Source organism: Peromyscus leucopus, chromosome 8b (assembly GCF_004664715.2).
Source record: "Peromyscus leucopus breed LL Stock chromosome 8b, UCI_PerLeu_2.1, whole genome shotgun sequence".
Lineage (NCBI taxonomy): Eukaryota > Metazoa > Chordata > Mammalia > Rodentia > Cricetidae > Peromyscus > Peromyscus leucopus.
Genome location: NC_051086.1, coordinates 66,574,149 through 66,598,821, shown reverse-complemented (window position 1 = coordinate 66,598,821; position 24,673 = coordinate 66,574,149). Strand labels below are relative to the sequence as shown.

Below are 24,673 nucleotides of genomic sequence, written 5' to 3'. Positions count from 1 at the left end.
TTATTTGCATTGGTGTTTTGCCTGCACGTATGTGCGAGGGTACAATTGTTAGATGCCATGTGGGTGCTGGGAATTGAACCTAGTCCACTGAGCCATCTCTCCAGCCCCTGGGAGCCTTTTTTAAAGGAAGATTTATTACTTTTACGTGTATGAGTATTTGGCTGTATGCATGTATGTGTACCATGTGTGTATAGCACCTACAGAGGCCAGAAGAGGGCATCAGGTCCCCTGGAACTGGAATTACAGACAGCTGTGTGCTGCATGTGGGTGCTGGGAACCAAACCTGGTCCTCTGTTAAATGCAGCAGTGCTCTCAACTGCTGAGTCATGTCTCTAGTTTCTTTGAAAACCAGGCATGGTGCTGCATGCCTATAACCCCACACTTTGAGGAGGGAGAGCCCGAGAATCAGAAGTTCAAAGTTATTCTCAGTCAAGTTAGGATAAATGAGACTCTCAAGAAATAAACTTTAAAATGTTTATTGAGTGAGTACCTCTTTAAGTCACTGCACAGCTTGTTTTGGTTTTTGTTTATCAAAATAAAATAAAAACTCTTCACCATAGAGTGTGGGAGCCCACAAAGGTTTCCTAGTGAGATCTGAGCTTGCTTTACACAGCAGGGCTGCATTAGGGGATGGCTGGACCATGTGCATGGTCACCAGGTATTTGGGATGGACTACACTTTACACTTGGCTGTGCTGGCAGAAGTCTTTTGTTCCATTCCTGGGCATTCCTTAAAAAAGCCCTTTAGTCGAGACAGAAGGTGCTGGTGGGTTTGGCCCAGGCCCTCCCGAGGCTATCCCGTGTTTTCTAGCTGTCTCTCTCTCCCTATCCTTCTATCTACAAACTCCTCATTTCTCCCTGCTCAAGAGCACCCTGGGGAATAAATAGGAGGGAGCCAGTCTCCCCCAACAGATCATTTCAAACTATTTTGTTACCAACTTTATCATAAGAGATCTTTCCTTACAGGTTTCATATTGGGAGGATGGGTCTTTGGCATGAGACAAGGGATGGCCTAGTGGGAAGTGGTGAGGTCACTGGGATGCCGGCCCTTTCAAGACATTACAACAGTTCTTGTGAGAGCCTGTCTAGGTTTTGGAACAGTAAATTTTGATTTAAAAAAAAATTACTGCCTCTGCTTCTCCTTCGCTTCCATTATTGCCCCTGTGACTCTGTGTCACGTGTCATCTACCATAATTCTGTGCACGATAAAAGGAAGTCAAAGTGTCCTCACCAGATTGATTAAATGTTAACACCAGGCTCTTAAATCTGCCGAACTGTAAGCTAAATAAGCCTCTGTACGTGGGTTATATTTTGTTATAGCAATGGAGAAGGAGCGACTATAATGGATCACTTTACACATAAAGGAAAATCAGCAAGACTCTAACAAACACTCTGCAAGTGAAGGAAAACTCTGACCTGCAAGTTGTTCAGAGGTTCCATCTTCATGACTGGGCCCAAGGTGTTGAGAGGCAGAGAGACATCAATGCTCTGGTTTGGCATCAGTGGAGTATGGATGGCCAAGGGAGTGCTTGGGATGACACCAAAACTGGAAAGAGGAGGAGGAGCACCCAGACGTCAGTCAAGAGGCAAGATTCACACACCTGTAGGTTTCCATGGCTTTACCACAATAAAATAACTTTCAAGACAATCAAATGGAAGGAATAGCAGGAAACAGTGTGTTCAGCTGACCTGCTCCAACACTGGGTATATCAAAATTTCCATTACAAGGATTAGAAAGACCTGAGCTAGTGGGAGCTCACAGACTCTGGACTGACAGCTAGGGAGACTACATGGGACCAACCTAGGCCCTCTGCATGTGGGTGACAGCTGTGTACCTTGGTCTGTTTGTGGGGTCCTTAGCAGTGGGATCAGACCTGTCCTTGGCACATGAGCTGGCTTTGGGGAACCTATTCCTCATTTGGGATGCCTTGCCCAACCAAGTATGATGATATATTGTGTACCCTAATAAACTTTTCTTAAGATCAGAGGACAGAGCCAGTCACTATATTAGACATAGAGGCCAGACAGTGGTGGCACACACACACACACACCTTTAATCCTAGCACTAGGAAGCACACACACCTTTAATCCCAGGAAGTGATGGCAGGGTGGAGAAAGTATATAAGGCATGAGGAAACAGGAACTAAAGCAGTTCAGCTGAGATCCTTTCGGGTAAGGACTCAGAAGCTTTCAGTCTGAGGAAACAGGATAAGCTGAGGAGTTGGCGAGGTGAGGTTGGCTATGGCTTGCTCTGCTTCTCTGATCTTTCAGCTTCCATTGTAATATCTGGCTCTGGGTTTTTTTTTATTAAAAGATCATCTAAGACTTGAACAACAGGGGAGGAGCTTCGTCCTGTCTCAACTTGATATGCCATGCTTGTTGACTCCCATGGGAGGCCTGCCCTTTTCTGAATGGATGGGGGGGGCACAGATGTGAGGTGGGGAAAGGAATGGGAGGAAAGGAGAGAGAGGAAACTGTGGTTGGTATGTAAATTAAATGAAAAAATGTAATAAAAAATAAATTAATAAAACTAAAAAGAGAAGAAAAGGGAGACAATGTTCATGGGCAGGAACTATTGCTGATGCTATCTATGATTCTGAAAGATTCTTCTGTGTATTATGTTGCTGGAGGGACAGTTTTTTTTTTTTTCTTTAAAAAACTGAAAATAGATACTTCTTTCATGCAATACATCCTGACCAGATTTTCCTTTCTCTCTGCTCCTCCCAGCTCCCCAACACTTTCCATCTCCCCCAGAATCCACTCCCCGCCCCCATTTCCCTTCAGAAAAGAATAGTCCTCCAAGAGACAACAGCCAAACATGACAAAATCAGATACAATAAGACAAGGCAAAAACCCTTATATCAAGGTTGGACAAGGCAACCCAACAAGAGAAAGAGTCCTAAGAACAGGCAAGAGAGTCAGAGACACACCCGCTCCTACTTTTAGGAGTCCCACAAAAACACCAGGCTAACAGCCATAACATGTACACGGAGGACCTGGTGCAGACCCATGCAGGCCCTGAGCTTGCCACTTCAGTCCCTGTGAGCCCATATGAGCCCTGCTTAATTGATTCGGTGGACCACGTTCTCCGGGAGGGACAGATGTGATAAGCATCTCATAAAGATATATATATTCCATACTTAATCTTCCAGAAAAAGATTTAAGAATCTCTTTTGTGAGTAACCCTAGCACTTGGGAGGATAGGACAAGAGGATCACACGGAATATTGTAGAGCAAAGTATGAAAATTAATGTTATGTCACTAGCTTAATAACTTGTCTGGTCTGTACAGAGGGTAACAACAAACTTTTTTTTGGTTGTTCCAGATGGATGAGTTTCCACTTCCAGTAGCACCGATGAATGGTACCTTTTCTTTGCCAGTATTTGTCATTTTCCTGATAGCCATTCTGACTGGATGAGATAGACTCTCAATAATGGTTTCAATTTGCTTTTCCCCAATAGCTAAGGACACTGAATAGTTTTACATTACCAATTTTTTCACTGTGTTTCTTCTCTGGAGAACCACATGTGTAGTAGCCTATTTATTGATTAGGGTTTTTTTGTTTGTTTGTTTGTTTTGTTTTGTTTTGTTTTGTGAGACAGGGTTTCATGTCAGCCAGACTGACTTTGAACTTACTGTATAGTCAAGGATGAACTTAAACTCCCGATTCTCCTGCCTCTGCCTTCTGAGTACTGGGATCATAGGCATGTGTCATCATGCCCCAATTTGACTGCAAAATTTATTTTTAAAAACCATTTTGGCTGGGAGTGGTGTTGCATGCCTTTAATCCTAGTACTCAGGAGGCAGACAGATCTCTGAGTTCGAGACCAGCCTGGACTACAGAGCAAGCTCCAGGACAGCCAGGGCTACACAGGGAAATCTTGCCTCAAAAAAAAAAAAAAAAAAAAAATCAAATGACAACAACAAAAACCATTTTGCTTCTCTCTCCTCTCTCCCTCTTTCTCGAGTGTGTGTGTGTGTGTGTGTGTGTGTGTGTGTGTGTGTGTGTGTTTGAGTGAGTGTTGCTGGAAATCTAGCCCAGGGCTCTGTGTATGCTAGGTGAGTGCATAATTTTGCACTTGTTCTCCCGAGTTGAAGCTGACAGCTGGACAGAGCCAAGCTTCCTTTACATTCAGGGTTTACAGCTGGAGCTTTTGCCCCCACAGCATAGAGCACTCTTACTCAGTACTGGGCACAGGACTGCTCAACAGCAAACCCAGGACGTGCACTTCTTACCTATTCTTGTTGAACTGGATGGCAAAGTCTGTCATGTGCTGCAGAGCTTTGTTGGTGAAGTTCATTTCCATATAGATGTGCCCTTGGCGGTGAGTGAACGTGCCTGAGATCTCCAAGCCTTTAGCCTTTACTGCAGGTAGCCAGACCTGATGAAACACAGCACAAAGCCCAGGAAGGAAGGTTTACCTCCATGCTGCTTCTTTCCCAACATATGAAGGGAAATCCACCCCCTGGGAAATCATGCAGATTTTTAGACAACAAACACTAAGTCTGTGTGAAAGGCTCTGAATAAAGTAGTATTTTTTCAAATTTTGAGATCATGTTTAATTATTTAAGAGCCAATTTAAAATAAAAGTCTATGAGCAACTGGCATTTTTTTCTATCTTCTGTTCAATTTGGTCATTTTACTGTCTTAAGTACTGCTGCCAACCGCTTACACAAATAAAAAACATTCTGATGAGTACCATGTTCCTGTTAGGCTTCAAAAGAGACTTAAAGGGGAAAAATTGAATCTACTAATGAAAATAGCATGACTGTAATCTTTCAAGACATTTCCAACATTGTCAGCATTCTATTAAGGGCAAGGACCATATGTTACGTTATATTTAAATCTATTCCCATTTCTGACAAACAGTTAACGCCTCAGATGTTAATTAAATGCTTTTTCTCTATATAATTGGTTATGTATTCTTGGCCCCAGAATCTAATATTTCTGATTTATGCTACTTAAAAAGGTCAGAAAGTTTATGAGCTGTTATGACCCCTAGCTAGAGTGTTTATGGGGGTGAATAATCATAATTTACCCAGCCACACTGAAAAGAGAAAATATAAACATAAGGTATTTTCATTTATGAGAAGGTAAAAACCAAACACCAGTTGCTTCCTGGGGTAAGGGAGAATATGGGAGACTTGGTTCTCTTTATGATTTGTTGTAATAATCTCACACCACCCTTTGAGAAGGCAGAATGGTAATGTCTATTTTAAAACATGAAATGATGAAACCAACTGCAAAGTTGCCCTATAGATACTCTTACAAAAACATACCAGGATATACAAGGATGTTCTCTACAACATCACAACAAAGAACGAAGGAAGCACCAGGCAATAATATAAATGCTCGTTAACAGGAGAATAATTAGTAAACTGATTTATCAATCTAGTGAATATAGTCATTCAACAGAATATGATAATTACAAAATTATGTAAAGCAGCAAATCCTGGAACTAGTTTTTTCAAAGAATACAATATATAGGAATATGCAGTTTTTCCTTTCTGTTTTGAAAGCATACAAAGAAAGATAACAGTGACTATATATGGGGAAATGGGGAACAGGAGGGCTGGAGAGATGGCTCAGAGGTTAAGAGCACTGACTGCTCTTCCAGAGGTCCTGAGTTCATTTCCCAGCAACCACATGGTGCCTCACAACCACCTGTAATGAGATCTGGTGCCCTCTTCTGGCCTGCAAGGACACATGCAGGCAGAACGCTGTATACATAATAAATAAAAAAATCTTAAAAGAAAAAAGAAATGGGAACAGGAAAAGGCTTAATATTATGTCTTATATCTGTAAATTATTTCCATTGGTCATTTGCAGGCATAGTTTTTACATTGATAGATTTTTTTTATAATCTATCTATCAATCAATATCTGTCTGTCTGTTTTTTCGAGACAGGGTTTTTCTGTGTAGCAGAGTTTTACTGTGTAGCCCTGGACAGTTGGGAATTCAGAGATCTGCCTGCCTCTGCCTCCCAAGTGCTAAAATTAAAAGTGTGTGCCACCACTACCTGGCAATGGTAACTTTCTTAAAAAAAAAAAAAAAAAAAAAAAAAAAAAAAAAAAAAAAAAAAAACCCTGATATTTTTAAAATGTTTATTATAAAATAATAAAATTTATTAACCTTATTTTTTAATGCATTTATTTTATGTGGATTGGTGTTTTGCCATGGGTATTGAATCCCCTGGAACTGGAATCACAGACAGTTATAAGCTGCCATGTGGGTGTTGGGAACTGAACCTGAGTCCTCTAGAAGAGTAGTCAGTGCTCTCAACAATTGAGGCATCTCTCCAGCCCCCTAATTTTATTATTTTATGTGTCTGAGTATTTTGCTTACATGTATATCTGTGCACCGTGGACGTGTCTGGTGCCCCCAAAGGTCAGAAGATGGTGTTGGATCTCCTGGGACTGGAGTACAGACCTTGTGAGCTACCATATGGTTGCTGGGAATCGAACCCAGGCCCTCTCTAAGAGCAACAAGTACTCTTAATCACTGAGCCAACTCTCCAGCCCTTGGATACTGTTTAAAGTGCAAAGTTTGTGAGGAATTATATCCAGCAGAGTAGACCTTATAACAAACCAACAAAGCTGTGTCAAAACAGTACGGCTCCATTCTGAGTGTACTTTTGGTTGTGCTATATAATGGCTGTATATACAAGGAATGATTCTCAGCAGACAACCAGTGTACATTGCTACAGCAGGATTCCTTGTAGAGAATTAGATAGGGAAAGAAAGAAATCAGGGATGCTGCTCTTGAGAAAGCTAAGCCTATACTCAGATTGACTGGCTAGTACCTCTCTCAAGAGCCTAAATGAAACTTTATTTACAGAGTTTCCCATCTTCAATGTATGTCTGAGTGACATCGAGCAAGACTGAGACTGGAAGAGTCCTAAAACACATAGCCAAATAAGAACTCTGAAGAGGAGCACTGAAGCAGGACCCAGTGGCTATCACAGAACTGCACTGGTAAGCTGGCATGCATTGTGCTGGTAAAAAGTGAACTCTGGGAGTGAGGGCAGCTTTGTCTCAGACTCAAGCATTTCCATCACATGTCCCCCCAAATTCCCTGTCGTAGGTCAGTTTGGCCTCCTGCCTCTCTAAGAGGAAAAGAACAGCAAACGGCTCAGGATATTTAAAACACTACATCTTTGAGAATGAACAGAAGGAGACAAACTGTTTCCAACAGATGCTACTATTGTCTCTCCCATGGAATAAAAGTACCTGCTTTGGGAACCAGAAGCTAGAAACTCATCTAGAGAAAACACTCCGCTTGCCTGGAGATTCCTCAGTCACGAACTCCAGCCTCACTATTTCAGTCACTTCTGCAGTTGTGAGCGCTTGGTTTGATGATGTTCTTTTGCTGGTTCTCCCCATTGTGCTACCCCGGTTGTCTCCATTAGATGGCTGTAAGTGCCTGATGTGATGATGCTCTGTGGTCTATCTGTTCTTTCACTTCTGCCTGCTACATACTTATTAATAAATTCATTCATTTGAAACTACAAGCACGGCTGTATCATAGATCATTCTCTGTATAGAACAGTGGCACACTGCTTTAATTCTAGCACCTAGGAGGCTGATGCAAAAGGCCATGAGTTTGAGCTTGGGATACAAAAGAAAAGAGGTATACTAAAACCTATGAAAATAAAATTTCAGGAATTGTACCCTAGAATCCATATATAGTACCAGTGAGGAAGGGAAATGCAAAGAAGTTTAAAAAACAAAACAAAACAAAACAAAAAAACCACTTTTCTCTACTGTGTGTGTATCTTGCTGATGGACTGTAAAGTGATGTACCAGGTTTTTACCAGATATACCTTTATGCTGACAAATTAGATGTCTCTAAACACGAGGCCCAAACTCAAGTATTTAGTATTTCCAATTTTAAGTCTAATGGTGTTTCCTATGGTTAAGTTCCTCACAGTTCCTCCAGAACAAGAGCTACACCCCTGTGTTAGTGAAAGTAACACTTGTTAGTGCCCTGAGAAAGTGTTGCTCACTCTAACTACTTACCGCCTTAGGAGCCACATATCCGCCAGGCGCCATGCCTATCCCCGTGGAAAGCTCAAACAGGTCATTCAAACCGCTGCTGACCACAGCAGGAGTAGGTGAAGGAGCGAAGGTCGCAGGCACCGATGATGGGATGAAAGATTGTCCTACCTTTGGGGAAAAAGGGAAAGAGATGAGAAAGAGATTAATTGTCCTTAAAATGTTACTTATTGAACAGCACCGGGAAATCAATTAGTAAACACTGCAGTTACAATATCTGTAAGAATCCAATCAGCATACTGTTTCAATTACATTTTTTTTCACCAATGATAAATATAAACATGCTTTAGAAGCTTTGTCAAGGCACAGTACTAGGTAGGATGCAAGAACACAGTGATCCAAGATTTTGTCTTGTTTGTTTCCAATTTTAGCTTCCATGATTCTGTGCAAAAGGCCTACAGGTACCCTAACAAAAGAGGAGTTTGTGTCTACAGAACGAGGGAAAAGCCTCCAACTTAAACAGCAGTTCCATTTCCACTTGGGTTGGGCCAAGTCTTCCTTCCCATGAGGGTGTTAATATCTAGCAGAAAGCTCTCCTGAGGGAGATGATATTCACACCCCATAGGAACTCATCTATGAGGAAAATGCCCTCTGAATCCAGAAAATTCAAGTTCCTTCTGGACAACAGGGCATAAAAGCAGTCAAGATGGGAGGTTCCATTTCCTTCACTCTTTAAAGGCAGAAACACAAAGATCTCTACAGGCACCACAGCATCAATCCCTGAAGAAGTCCCTAGAACACAGGTGGTATGTGACCCCAAACTGCAAGTAACCCTGCACTCTCTACCCTCGTGCACTGCTACTGAGCTTGTGCAGTGCTGGAGAGCAGAGGTGGCTGCTCCAATAACGGGTGAAGGAAAGCATCAAACAGGGCAGAGCTTCCTTCCCATGGTGAAAAAAACAGATGGCACTTACTGCCGGACTTCCTCCAATGCCCCCGCCAAGGTCACTGCCAAGCTGAAAGAGAGAAAGGAGAGAGAGGAGAGAGAGGTAGAGTTCATTTAGCTAAGTACTAGATGCCCATATAGATTCTGTAAATTGTTCTACCAAGTCATTGGAAATACATGCCATTTGACTTGTCTCCCAAAGCCTAAGGAATTCTAGATCGCCAAGAAACGTGTTCCAGGGGAACCAAGGGGGGGTAGTGAAGGGTGTGACAGTTTAGCCAAAACGTGGAAAATGGAGCTGGGACATTGTAGGGATGTTTCACACCCAATTTTCTACCCCAATTCATTGGCATGAATCCAAACAAGATTTAGTGTTTGTATAAACTCTAAAGAGCTCTAAGCCTAGGCAGCATTATTGTTCCTTTATAAGGAAATTTAAGGCGGGGGAGGAAAGCAAAGAAAGACCAAAACTGCTTCAACCTACAAAACCTGCTGCCTTACTGAGATGATAGGAACCAAACCAGCATTGAGCTGCAATTTCAAGCTTCAAAAATTACCAGTGGAATATAAAAGGTTTTCAGTTGAGAATGCTCCTTGGAGGAAAAACAGCTAGTACAGAAGGATAGGCATGCATCGCCCCAAACCTCCCACAGTCGGTACCTCTAAGGAGAGATGCTGTGATTTATATGGAATCCATCTTTTAAAGGAGGCAAAGTAGAGAATTAGACTAATTGGTTAGCTGGCAGGAAAACAATTCCACAGGCTCTTGGTCTTACTTCTTTCCCCTCAGGGCTCTATAACATATACAATTCACCCTGAAGGCAGTCTTGTCTTCCATGACAAGACCAGTGAAGAAAAACTGGAGCTGTTTAGCTGGCCATGCGCGCGCGTGCGCGCACACACACACACACACACACACACACACACACACACACTCACATACACACACTAATGGAACCATTTACAAAGCTGAACCTTCTTTGTGGGGTGAGGTTTGTGGTCCTGTGTTTGCTTCCTTCCAACTCTCATCCTATCTACAACCCTCTGTGAATCACTCTAAAAGTGCTGCAATAGTTCTTGTTTAGTGGCAATAATTTGGAAATCACTGTGCTGGGGTGGTGGTAGAGACAAAATTAGACTGCATCTTTATTATTTGGGAATGATGACTTATGAACTGTGAGTAGTATATAAAATGACGCTGTCAAAACCTAAAATTCAATCTCTACTCAAAAACAGTGAGGCCTATGACAAATTTTGTTTCATTTAAAATGGAAAATAATCCTAGCAGGTGCTTTAGCCAAGCCAACATTTTTAGAATGTGGTTCCCACTGACCACTTAATGGGGCCATTGGATGAAGCCAGATACTTAACCAAATAAAAAGGTCATTGCAGCCAACAACTTAAGTAACTGAAAAGGTGCCAAAGCCAATAGAAAATAGACACATTGCACATCCCTTCTCCCTGGTTCTAGAATAACACGTATCTGCAGCAACATCTGAAAAGCATGGCATTCTTTTCATTCAGACAAATAACATTGTAACATTTACTGCAAGCAAGGCACTGAAAGGACCACAGATTAATCAGGGCTGGCTTACAGACTGGCAAAGACAGAAAACAGTGCAAACCTGTACAGATAACTCAGTAGAAAAGGAAATTCCGCAGGAAAAACCGCCCTATGCCTTCCTTGAATCTTCTTTGAAGTGAAGATTCAAAGGCATGGTAAAGCGAAATTTAAAAAAAGGGGAGGGGGAGATGGGTTGTTTCTCAACAGCATCCACAAAGGCTGAAAACATGTTATGCTTTTAAAAGTTGAACCAAAAAAGCTTGCAAAGGCAATATAACTTGCAAACATCTTTTAATTTTCCTGTTAACAAAAATCTGGTGTTTTCTGAGACTAACATTCAAACTTTTAAATAGTATTAATAACTACTTTAGTTATATAGCAGTAACCATGACTACTTTCAACCTTACATACAAAACAAATCAACCATCTGTGTGTGCACATAAGCTTTTAGCTGCTACTGCCAATCTCATCCTCAGAGACAATGATTGCTTTTCTGAGGTGTCATTTGGGCATCTGAAGTAGTTCTTCTAGTTCACTCTAATGTACATTCAGCCAGAGTTGAAAATACCATAGTTGAGAATTATTAGGATTCAGACAAGACTCTTAATTTTTTTTTTTTTTCCGAGACAGGGTTTCTCTGTGTAGCTTTGCGCCTTTCCTGGAACTCGCTTTGGAGACCAGACTGGCCTTGAACTCACAGAGATCCGCCTGCCTCTGCCTCCCGAGTGCTGGGATTAAAGGCGTGCGCCACCACTTAATGTTAAAAAATGACTTTAGAGCTGATTTCTATATAAAATGAGAGTCAGAATGTGAGCAGAATGAGAATTCCTTTCTAAGGGAGGAAAGGAAAGCCAAATACAAATCCATGGAAGGGGCTCTAGGAAACAGCTCATCTGTCCTAATGTTGATGTGGTTTATGACTTCCTAATAGGCTAACCCTCCCTTCCCCAAACCACTCCCTCTGGCCAGGTTTGTAACCCAAGCCTGAAAGACAGAATTCTTTATCAAACTGGTTAGCATATGCTGAGAAGGAAAAACATATTAAAAAAGTAATAGTTTTACCAAATATTCAATAAAAAGCACAGAGAAGAGGTAGCTATTGATGATACTTAGACTAAAGGAAATCAAGCCTGCTGTGGCTTGGATCTGAAACATCCCTCATAGGCTCGGATAGTTGCACATTTAATCCCTAGCTGGTGGTGGTGTTTGGGAAGCTGTGGAAACTTGGGGGCACAGGCCACTAGAGAAGGCCTCAAGGGTTACATCCAGCCATTTCCAGTTCTGCTTTCTGCTTCCTGATCTATCAAGATAAAGGAGCCTCTACCACGACCTCCAGCTGCCATGAACTCTGTGCTTTCCTGGCCATGATGGACTAAACAGGTGTTTTATATATCCCAGTGATGAAAGAAGTAACTAACACAAAACCCATTTGTAGTTCTTGTTTTGAGACAGGATCTCACTATGTAGCCCTTGGCAGCCTGGAACATATCATTATGTACACCACGCTGATCTTGAATTATAGAGATCTACCTGCCTCTGCCTCCCAAGTGCTGTAATTACAGGTGTGTGCTTCCAAGCCTAACTCATTGCGGGTTTTTTCCTTAGATTTTTATTCTCATCTTTGAATATTATGAGAATATTAGCTGGAAAAGATCTAAACACCATCTTTCCCCATGACATTGACCAATTTTATTTGAAAGCACAGAAGAAACAATCTGGGAGTTGCAGAGATGGTTCAGTGGTTAAGAGCACTAGCTGTTCTTCTAGAAAACAAGGATTCAATTCCAAGCACCCACATGGCTCACAATTGTCTACAATTCCAGTCCTAGGGGATCTGGCACCCTCTTCCAGGCATGCATGTGGTACACAGACATACATGCAGGAAAAAAAATACCCATACACATAAAAATAAATAAATATATTTAAAAAGAAAAGAAAAACAATCTTGATGATCCCTTTTTTTAAATACTACAGTCCACTTAGAATCAAGAACACATAAATCATCTAGGATCTGACACACATAAGGCCCAAAAGATATAAGACACACAGTCAGAAATACAAAGGTTATCTTAATTGTGCTATACCCACAGTAAAGGAAAAGCACAAAGCCCAATGTTTCCCAGCTAGCAAAAGTAGATTGTAGCTTATTCAGACTGTATTTTGTCTTTCCTTTTGATTACAAAAGATTCTAAGGGGTGGTCATTCTCCTCTTTGAGAATATGGCAAGGTGGTAGCAAAATGTTAGGGTGTTGTATGATATTCTGATTGTGTTCTGACAAATATAAGCTTGCCTGGAGTCAGAGAGCAGAGCTAGCCACTAGCTGACCAAAATTAATCATAGAGGTTTGGAGGACTGTGGACAAAGAGGAGACAGGAAGTAGTAAGGCGGGGCTGAGAGAGGATCTGGGGCCCCTTTTGGACTGAGGAATGGTAGAGGTAGGAAGTGACTGGCAGCCTCCTTTTCTGATCCTTCAGGTTCTTACCCCGATATTTGACTCCGTTTTTTTTTTTTTTTTATTGTTAAGGATTAATTAGATTAACACTTCATTAGGGGTGAGAGGCAGTGACTAATCTAATACAGAGAGATCATCAAGGATGGAAGCAACCAAGACATGGTCTTATCTACCTACCACATTGACAAATGTAATGAAACAGATAACGAAGAAAAATGCCTAGAAAAGTTATTATAAATCAACCTTAATGAGACATTAGTTATCTCTAGTTCAACTGCTGGTATGAAGTTCATCTAGTAGGGAGTATTTTGAGAGCTCATACTTATCAGGATCCTACACTAAGTCAATCACACCAGAACTTATACAATTCAGGTTTCTATGAAAGCCAGGAGTAAAGTAATTGGTGTCCCAATCTTAGATGTCCATATAATGTTGTTTGGTTTTGTTTTCCAAGACAAGGTTTCTCTGTGTAGTCCTGACTATCCTGGAACTTGCTGTCTAGATCAGGCTGGCCTTGAACTCTGAAATCTGCCTACCTCTGACTCCCAAGTGCTGGGACTAAAGGCATGCACCACCACTGCCCAGTACTCTTATGCTTTATCTTAGGTGTCCAGATACTGTGCTTTAAATGTCTCTTCAAATTGTCCACATCTCACAACCTATTGTTCCTAGGATTGCCTTACTGAGGTTGATTTTTCTCCATGAAGAAAATGATGTCAACTACAGGACAACTAAATCAGAATACAGGAAGAAGGAAAGAGAAGTGTCAATCTCAGAGAGGGGAGGGGAGTGGTTTCTGTTTTGTTTTGAAACAGGGCCTTGCTATACATCCTAGGATGGTCTTGAAATGATAATCCTTCTGCCTCAGTCCCCTGCATCCTGGGACCATAGGCATGAGCCAGAATGCATAGCTATGGAAAAGAACATTTCAAATGCTGAAAACTTTCAACAAGTTTAGCTGATACTTTCAATGGATAGTGTAATTCCCTATTCCCCAATCGAAATCACAGGATTTGTTGCCATTAAATGGTACTAAGAATAGCATTAACATCTGGCTACTGTCAAGGGGTGGTCACTCCAACTCCACCATGTCTAAAGTAATGCTTAATGAGAGGACTGGAGTTAACATTGGATTACACAGTAATAGGTCACTGAGAACTAATCCAGGACTGGACAAAAAGCAATGATTCCACTGTAACTTACAAGCTGAACAGATTTAGGCACATTACATGAGCTCTGCAGCAGAACCAGACAAGGCCAAAAGTCTGAACCACAAGTAAGCTCCAGATGAGCTCTAGACAGTAAAGGGAAATGTCAGCTCAGCTTGAATGGCCACATACTATAAAGGAGTAACACAGAGAGAGGACTGAAGAAGGAAATTCTATTAAAGAACAAGTCTGCTCAACTCTAAGAGGAAAGAAAAGCATAACAAAAGCATATTAACAGAGACAGCCACTGATTGAAAGGGAAAAAATTCCACGCAGTAGTAGTGATTGGGTCCAGTTTACCATCACCACCCCACCCCACCCCCACCCCGTGGTCATTCCAGAGCACATCTACCTGTTTCTAAAACTGTGGAGCTGTGTAGGTACCTGAAGATATTTTCTGAACCACAGGAGCAGACTTTAAGCTCAGACACTGCTACACTTCAGTCTAGACTCTCATCTCTTTTATGTGATGCTTTCTAGAAATCACTGACTGACTCTTAAGGGATGCACCAACCCATACAGTTTGCTAATAGCGCTGTTCCCCAGGAGTCTAGAATGATGTAGAACAAGACACAATGATTTCCATCACAAACAAAGAAACCTGTGAGGTGGAAATATGGTTTCCAGCTGCTGGTTAGGAAATAGATCTTTCAAATCTATTCAGAGAAGCATCATAAAACATAACCAGTGAAATACACAAGGAAATTCTGTGAGCATGTAATAAGCCAAGAAACAAACCGATGACTAAGAACATATAGACTCATCTTCCTCAAAGGGGAAAGCAGGGAGCTGTATCAGACCACTTCCTGATAAGGAATTTAAAAGTTCCCTCAAAGCCCATTACAGGACTTACAAGTCAGTCCGAGTTGTAGACTGAATACAGGAAGTTCACAGGAGAAACTGCACTCTGCCCCATTGCTCTTCATAGCATTACTGCCTCTCTACACAGGAAATCACCATTTCTCCCCCGACTAGAGGAGACACTTGTAAGAACTGTTTTACTCACAACTCTATTCATAGTACCTGGAATACAGTCTGACATCCAGTAAGGATTCAATGAGTATTTATTAAGTTAATCAATGTTCTAGTAACCAGGTAAGTATAGCTACTGACAACAGTTTATAGGAGTCAACTTTGCAACTAATCATTTTATTGGAGAGAATAATCACCAAAAGGACAGAGGCCAACAAGCTGTCCACTGGCCCAGAGCACACTGTCAATACCAACAACGTCAGTACCTATGAGAAGAACCAACTGGGGATGAAGTCTCCAGGCCGAATGCCTGTCTAGCAAGGGACTACCTGCATGTTTTGTTTATTTGTGATTGTTTTTGAGACAGTGTTGATATATGGACGAGGATGGCCTTTATTTGCTATTATAGCCCAGGCTACCCTCAAACCAATGACCCTCCGACCTCAGCTTCACCCAGCATCTGTGTGATCTGGGCAGTATAAGAGTGCCTTCATGTCAGTTAACTGTTTGGAAGGCACCTATACTTTATCATGAATCACTGTCAAGTAGATGAGAAGGTGGGATTTTGAGCATTCACCGGAAAGAGTGTAAGATTTCAATTCCTTTCCTGTAAGAAAGGTCAATGAACTTAGCTAGTTTCTCTTTTCACAAAGGAATACAGTCCTCTAATTGTCCAGTGCTCATGTACCTCCTAACGAGACATCAGCCTAAAGGCTCACGACACGGTCATAGGAGGTGCAGCACAGAGACACCTGGGAGAATTCTGCCGGCCCATGGTTTCTCTTAAACATTCAAGTAATTTAAATTCTCTGTTCTGACATGTCCCTTTGTTCTGTGCTTTCATTGATCACCATTAAGCAATACTGATACCACGAGGTGATGAATCGGTCATGTTTATCCTATAGCTTCAAAAGCGCACTCACTGTCCTGTGTACCCCACAGGACATCCATCAAAGTTGGGTGTAACTGACTCGACTCTGGAACACAAATTCAGAACCACGTAGCTGAATACAGACAGGGTCATGAAAATTTTGGAAACAGTTAACGTTTCTAAACATGCAATGATTAAATTTAATTCAAAATCAAATGTGTAACGAATCACTTCTCACCCATGTTGTATCATGTGACTTCACTGAAGTTTTGGTTCTGGACAAGCAACACCTGACCTCTGTACTGCATGGTGTCTGTCATGCCCCTTCACAGCCAACAATACTGCTCAAACACCCGGCTCAGACTGATGTTACTGTTTGCTAAGAACTGTACAGAGTTTTCTGCTCCTATTGAAACATCATGGATTGATTACAGAAAACAAAAACTTGTAACATTTTTCCCATCTGGTTTTTTTTATCACAAAAGTATCAAATTAATGTATCTCTGTATTGTGTTAGAATATCTATTTTGAGTTGCTGCACTGACTTCTATTTAAAAGAAAAAAAATCATTAAATGAACTTTGGCTTGGGATTAGAGCTGAATTTCCAACAATGGAGTGGTCCTAAATATACTTCTGCCATTTTTTTGTACTGTGTATTTATGAGAGACCAGCATTCTGAGCATTAACAACTATAAAATACAAATAATTATCAATTCTGAAAAATGTTAAAGCTGAAGTATCAAATATTCAACCAAGAGCAACTTTTCACATAAAAATAAACAATAGCCATCTCATTAACATGCAGATTTGCTTTGATCATTAAGAAACAGTGAAACAGGAGATGGACAGGTGTCAGCTGTTAAGAACAACTGTTGCTCTTCCAGTGGATCCGGGTTTGGATTCCATCACCTATATGTCTGCCTACAACTATCTATAACTCCAGTTCCAGGGGATCCAGCACCCTCTTCTGGCCTCTGCAGGTAGCAGGTATGTACACAGTGCATTTACATGCATGCAGATAAACCATACATATAAAACATAAAAAATTTTAAATGCTGAAACTATATGTGCAACAAGTAATTGTTTTAAAATAAATTTATGATTTATTGTCAGAAAATGTTTCATTTGTATACTTATTTTGTTTTGTTTTTTAAGACAGGGTTTCTCTGATTAGCCCTGGCTGTCCTGGAACTTACTCTGTAGATTAGACTGGCTTCAAACTCAGAGAGATCTGTAGCACGAATCATTAGAAGGTCTTATTAATAAAAACAAACCCGGGGCCAGGTATTGGGGTAAAAGCTGATCAGAGAAGCAGAACAAGCCACAGCTACCTCACCTTGCAAATTCATCAGCTGATCCTGTTTCCTCAGACTGGATGCCTCTCAGCTGAACTGTGCTCAAAAGCCTAAAAGCTTAACCAGGCTAGTTCCTGGTTTTCACGCCTTATATACCTTTCTGCTTTCATTACTTCCTGGGATTAAAGGTATGAGTCACCATGCCTGGCTGTTTCCAGTGTAGCCTTGAACTTGTAGAGATCCAGGCAGATCTCTGTCTCTGGAATGATAGGATTAAAGGTGTGTGCTACCACTGCCTAACCTCTATGTTTAATATTGTGACTGCTCTGTTCTCTGACCCCAGATAAGTTTATTAGAGTGCACAATATTTTGGGGAACACAATACCACCACAGAGATCAGAGATCTGCTTGCCTCTGCCTCCTGAGTGCTAGGATTAAAGGTGTATGCCACCACCACCCAACAATATATATGTTGTAGCCCACACGTGGGGTTTGTTTTTAATTATTTTTTTATTTTATGTGCATTGGTATTTTGCCATAAATGTCGGGTCCCCTGGAACTGGAGTACAGACAGTTGTAAACTGCCATAGGGGTGCAGGGAATTGAACCCGGGAACCTCTGGAAGAGCAGTCAGTGCTCTAAACTGCTGAGCCATCTCTCTAGCCCTTTGTATACTTATTTTATTTAAGTATACTGAGGGCTGCATAAAAATTTCTTGGGTGGAAGGGGATCTTGAGTGGAAAATGTTTAAGCTCTTCTACTCCAGAAAAACAATAATTACAGACAAACCAGAGGATCACAGAATGGTGATAACTGTGGAGGTTAAGAAATTATACAACTCCTAGCACAAGGACTAAGAGTAAATGATTGGTAAATTTCTTCTAAACTGCCTTACTAGTTTGGGTAAGTGTCCCCAGATGGTCCATGTATTAATGGCTGGTCCAAGCAAAGGCTATGCAGAGGAATGGGATGCAGCAGAAGTTCAAAGGGTGGACCTTATGAGAAGGGTGTTGGTCGTGAGGAGAGGGTCTCTGAAACCCTTCTCTAATAATCAGATTAAGAAAACCCTTGCACAGACTTGCCCAGCAGCTTGGATTTTTAGCTAATTCCAGATCAGTCAAGATGACAATGCCATTCACAGGTCCCAAAACGATAAGACTAAACATTTATGATCTGAAGCCTCCAAAACTATGAGCCAAAATAAACCCTTTCTTGTCATAGGCAGATAATCTCAGGTTTTGCTTATAGGGACAAAGGTGACTAGCAAACTGAGACCAGCCCTTAATTAAATCTCTGCACTGACAAAAAGGAGTTTCAGAAGTCACACTGAAAAATGTAATGGGTAAAATGGGACAAGAACTTACGAAGATCTTTGTGGTGGTTTGAATAGGTATGGCCCCCATAGATGCATGTATTTGAATGTTTGGAACACAGGGAGTGGCACATTAGAAGGTGTGGCCTTGTTGGAGGAAGTGTGTCACTGTAGGGGCGGGCTCTGAGGTCTCATATGCTCTAGATACACCCCGTATGGCACAGTCTCCTGCTGCCTGTGGATCAAGGTGTAGAACTCTCACAGCTCCTTCTCTAGCACCATGTCTGCCTGCACGCTGCCATGTTTCCCATCATGATGATCATGGACTGAACCTCTGAAACTGTAAGCCCGTCCCAGTTAAATGTTTTCCTTTACCAGAGTTGCTGTGGTCATGGTGTCTCTTCACAGTAGTAGAAACCCTAACTAAGACAATCTTTCCATACAATAAACTGAAAACTCAGCCCTTAAGTCACTGCAAAGGAGAATGACAATGCAAAACTGGAACTGATGCAGAATTTCCTGTGGGCAAAGCACTCAACACCATTAATAAAGTAGCACAGGACAAACAAACACAAGGTAAAGAACTGCAAGGAACAGCGTGGGAGGCTTTGAAAAGCACACACTAGAAGTCAGGAAAATGCAGCTTCTCCTAGATGCTGCTCTCATTCCAGCTAGGGACAGAATACTTCTAGTAGGAAGTCCTTCCTCAGAATAAAGGGCACTTGGAATGTTTTCTTCATATTTTTTGATACACAATAGCACCATTTAAATAATAACACACAGCATCTTGGATGAACAAAAGACCAATTCAGTCGAGGCCTCTGTTGACAGATTAAAAGTAAAGGCAACAAATAATTGAACTTAATGGTTATTTCCACAGTCCTCACAGGTATCAGACTCTTGATTATAATATAACACACAGACAAGAATTACACACATGGACCTCAGGTCATCTTCTATACTACATCAAACCAGAAGAAAATGCACTGTGAGAAAAACTATACCTAACCTAGAACAGGCAGCTTTATAGATTGATTATCAATGGCATTAATACACACAGCTTCCAATACAAAGAAATGCAAAAGTCAAGGTAACTACTTATGTAAGCCTACCCCTAAATCGAATGCCATCATGCCTTACATGTAGAACAGATAAAGCACTTAGTTACATTTTACTTGAATTCTCCACATTAAGTTGAGTTTACAGCAACAGAAGTGGAAATGATCCGTGGAGTACAAACACAAAGAGAAGGATGATGAAGAGCATCAAAAGCGGCCATGACACTGCGAGAACAGGCAGGAGTTAATTTTCATTCACATTTTGAGCTAAAAAGGAGTTCAATCTCTAAAACTGCCCAAATTCCCGATTTTCAAAGGTGACTGCCCCCTAAAAACAAAACATAAACCAAGCAGGCCTCAGGAGCACAGTGTGGCTGTTCTGCATCACAGTATCATTCCAGCCTATTCTGCTACAGGAGTCTCAGATTGGGAGTCCTGTCATTAACAGGAGAAAGCTTTACTCAGGCATGATTAGTAAATTAATTAGTATTTCCTGAACACGGCAGCTCTAGGAAAAGGTCACTGACCAGCATAATCTCTCAAGTATGGCAGTGAAAGAAGACAAACCAGAGGATCAGAAGAACCTAAAAACAGAAAACTAAAAGTACCTGCTAGTGAAAAGAAACTTTTAAGAAAATGAGCCAATAAAGCTGGGTATGCTGGGAACATGTGATCCCAGCATGTTCAAGGCGGAGGCCAAATAGGGACAGAGTGAGATCTTGATCAAAAAAAGTAAATAATCCCAAATATAAAATGCTCTCAATTTTTTCAGTCTCCAATATATGTATATCTGGTCAAATTTAATTTCTAACCTTGACAGACTGAATCACTTAAATTCACAATGGCAAGAAAAAAAAAGATAAACTCAAAGATGTCTAGTTTTTTTTAAATTTCATTTTTATTTATTTTACTTTATTATTTATTTTATTATTAGTGTGCATGTGTGCATGCATACATGTGTGCACACAGAGATCAAAGGACAACCTTCAGGAGTTGCTCACTCCTTCCAGTCTGGATTCTAGGGACTGAACTCAGGCCACTGCTGGCCAAAGATGTCTGTTTTTGTAAGCTGTGTCAAAGAAGCTTGTCAGAAAAATTTTCCAATAGAGAAGTCACTGTTTGGCATAAGAGATTAGCTACCTAATTGCATTTGGAATTTTATTTGGCTCAATGTTCTCAATCCTGGCTGTAAAGTTAAAAACAGCTTAAACAACTTTTAAAAAAAAAGGAGTATCGGGGGCCAGGCTTGGTGGTACACATCTTTAATCCCATCACTTGGGAGGCAGAAGCATGCAGATCTCTGAGTTCAAGGCTACCTGTTCTACACAGTGAGCTCCAGGCCAGTCAGGGATACATAGTGAGACTTTGTCTCCAAAAAGATCCTGCTCCACAGACTTTTTATTTAATTGTTCTTCTTGCTATGTATAAATAGTATTGCTAGTATTTTTAAGTGAAACTGAGGTGGGGTTAAGTATTAATCTAGAATGAGAATCCTAAAAAGGTAAGGAGCTGGCAGGCAAAACTCATTAGCAGCACACCACTGACCTCCATTGAGTGAGGTTTAGTTAATACCCAACACTAATACTGGGCCTTGGGGCATATGCCTACAATCCCAGCACTAGGGATGCTGAGGCAGAAGGATCATCAATTTGAGGCTACCTTAGGCTACATATGAAGAACCTGTCAAAAACAAACAAGCAAAAACAATAACAAAAAAAATTCTGCCTCAAAAGGAAGATGGAAGGCAAGGACCAACACCCAACATCCTCTAACACACACACACACACACACACACACACACACACACACACACACAGAGAGAGAGAGAGAGAGAGAGAGAGAGAGAGAGAGAGAGAGAGAGAGAGAGAGAGAGAAATACAACCAACTAAAGCAAAGACAAAACCCCAAATACCAACTACTAGGTTTTACCACAGCCTAATTAAATCAGGATCACTCTGGTACAAGATCTTTATACACATTATTGTGTATGTGATATATTGTGAAATGCTACTATAAGGCAAGGTTTCATTTAAGAAATGGCACTATTTATACAGATTATAAGAAAACGGGAATTATTTTCCTCTTTAGATAACTTGAACCGGAATTTTAAAAGTTTCACAATCCACTGATGCCTCAGAAACTCATTTTCCATGCAGCTAAATTTGAGCTGCTCTTGTGATATTCTTGTAAAAGAGATTTCTGTTTTCTGAGTGAATATATTAAACTACATCCAGATCCAAAGTAAAAGGAAGGGCTGTTAGCACTCACATGATGGCTCACAACTGTCTGTAGCTCCAGTCCCAGAGGATAGGATGTCCTCTTTGGGTCTCTGAGGCACCAAGCATGCATGTGGTACACAGATATAAAATACAAAGCACCCATACACATTTAATTAATTAAGAAAAGTGCCATGGACTTTTTTTGTTTTAAGACAAGGGTCTTAGGATATAGCCCTAGCTGGCCTGAAATTTCCTATGAAGACCAGGCTGGCCTCAAATTCACAGAGATCCACCTGCTTCTGCCTCCCAAGTGCTGGGATTAAAGGCCTTTATACTCACTAATTAGGCTATGCTGGCTGGCCACCAAGTCCCAGGGACCCATCTGTCTATGCCTCTGAGTACTGGGCTTACAAATGTGTGCCACCACTACCTGTTTTTTTATGTGGGTACTGGCAACCAAACTCAGGTTCTTACCCTTTAAGACTTAGCCATCTCCCTAGCTCCTCCTGCAGCCTTTTTACCTTTAGCAGTACTTACAATGAGTTTTATCTTTATGTATTATGTACCTGTCCCCCATTAGAATTGTGGGCCTGGAAACATCAAAATCAGGGCCTCTTTTCCACCTCCACTCCTAAACCTATTTGTCCTTAGATTCAGTGAGTTCATCATGAAGTAATCCTCCAGGGAAAGTGGCTAGGAAGTTAAAGCATAAACCTAAGGATATAGTATTCAACCTAGAATTGATACATTAGTACAACAAGAGCTTTTTTCATTTCTTGGGCAGCTCCATGATACTGAAATTATTTGTCTAAAAAGGCTATACCCCAATGCGGAATGATGACACAATACTATTCTCCTTCTACAATCAGTCAAGCCCAAATGATATATTCATAAGAAAGAGGACAGGGTGTTTACTTGTGACAACAAATCTCTTGCATAGTCTGTGACTAGACTCTGGATGCAGTGCACAACTCACAGAGGTCTGACTGTAACCTCAGCGGATTCTCTGGCAACCAAAACTTAAATGCACCTATACTGACTTGGAAAAGCCAAAGATATCACAATCTTCCTAAAGCTTACGAGACAATGGTATCATATACAGAAGAGAACAAGCAGTTTTGTTTTTATCATCTCTGAAAGCGTATTTCCTACCTATGGTGTGTGCCTTCCAATGCTGCTGGGAAATACATCAACTTGTCAGGCATCTTGATAGTCACCAGAGTATCAGACGCCCGTGCTGTAAGTCCCAAGGTTAAGCGCCTGATTTGAGGGAGCCGTGTGACCTATCATTTTCCCAGTCTTTTCCCCAGGCACTGACTGTTGCCCTTTGATAATTTCTCCATCTTGTACGACAGCAAAAATTGGTGGCCCATGTCCACAGACGTTCTGGACTTTGGAGCCTTTTATTATTAGAATCCTGGAAGCTAATTAAATTGGAAGTATGACAAAGGCAGAAATGAGGAGGAAGGGGGAAAGTCAAGCAGTTCTTTCCAATTGTAATAAAGGTACATTTTAGACAGAAATGCTCATATAACTGCCTCAAAACATCTCAGAGTTGGAAAAGGCAAAACCAATAAATGTTTAAAAGAGAGAAAATATTTTTAAAAAAATTTTTAGAGTATGTGCATGCTAAAGCAGGGTCTCATGTAACTTAGGCTTGCCTCAAACTCACTTTGTAGCCAAGGTTGACCTTGAACTCCTGATCCTCCTGCTTCTCCTCCCAAGTGATGGGATTATAGGTATGTACCACCACACCCAACAAGGCAGAGGTTTATAGGCCTGAAAAATGGTGACCATTATGAAGCCACTTTAATGATACTCAGGACCAAAGGAAAATGCATAAGAAGTTAAGAAGCAGGAAAAATAATGAACTCTGGTAAGGGCATTAATAATTAAGATAGCCAAATAACATTTTGGCTAAATACCAGAAGTTCTATTTATAAGCAGGTCAACATGATAAATCTATACATGTGCAGATATATTCCATCCCAATAATGAACAGAATGGTAATGAACTCTCTAAAGATAGATAATTCTGTCCTTTACAAAGGACATTTCTGCTCATCAAAGAAAGCCGAATAAAGTTCTCAAGTCCATGAAGAACTAAAAATAACCACAAGAAGGAGATGCTTACCAGGCTATCCAGTCCTCCTCCCAAAAGATCCACAGCTCCCATCTGCATGGAGGACACTTGTGGCACATTCACTGGGGGACCCAGGTCAAGATTTAAGAGATCCCCCAGAAGGTCCCCTTGAGAGGGGATAACCTGAGGCTGCTCCAGGTTGGTTGCAGTGGTGGTGCCAACAGGACTATCACCTGCATCAGTGCTGTAATCAAACACAGAGGAGAAGTGAGAAAAACCACCTTCACCCATGACACAAACAAGCCGCAAGCAAATGTCACAGATATAATCATAAAACGCTGAAAATGCATTTAAGGAATTAAACAGGGCTGAGATGGCTCAGCAGATAAATGTTCTTGCCATTGAGTTCAATCCACAGAATCCAGAGTGGAAGGAGAGAACTGACTCCCACAGGTTGTCCTCCATGAGGCATGTACACACCCCCACACAAAACAAACAAATACATGTTACAAACAAAACTTATGTAGCCTTTGACCAGATCTGAACATGGAAGAGTAAGGAGAAAGACAGTAAACAAACAGTAAGGGAAAGATGGTTGACGCTGCCAATAGGAGAATCTGGAAGGATGATAAAAAGAAATGAGGCACTCAGGTATTGTCGCTTTTGTTCTGGTGTTCTTAGTACATGCTAAAAACACA

At 41.1% G+C, this 24,673-nt stretch overlaps 1 protein-coding gene across 3 annotated transcripts in view; it reads right to left on the bottom strand.

The window, feature by feature from the left end:
• Ap2b1 (adaptor related protein complex 2 subunit beta 1) overlaps positions 1-24,673 on the bottom strand; it is a 122,585-nt gene that overhangs the window by 46,072 nt on the left and 51,840 nt on the right. For 2 of the 3 annotated variants that reach the window (XM_028890533.2, XM_028890532.2), the window contains exons 14-18: positions 24,027-24,219; positions 8,969-9,010; positions 8,019-8,165; positions 4,236-4,381; positions 1,416-1,545 (exon numbers count right to left, since the gene is read on the bottom strand). In XM_028890533.2, the coding sequence (XP_028746366.1) occupies positions 1,416-1,545; positions 4,236-4,381; positions 8,019-8,165; positions 8,969-9,010; positions 24,027-24,219 (658 nt within the window). The remainder of the gene's footprint in view (positions 1-1,415; positions 1,546-4,235; positions 4,382-8,018; positions 8,166-8,968; positions 9,011-24,026; positions 24,220-24,673) is intronic. The other variant, XM_037200720.1, reaches the window with a different exon arrangement.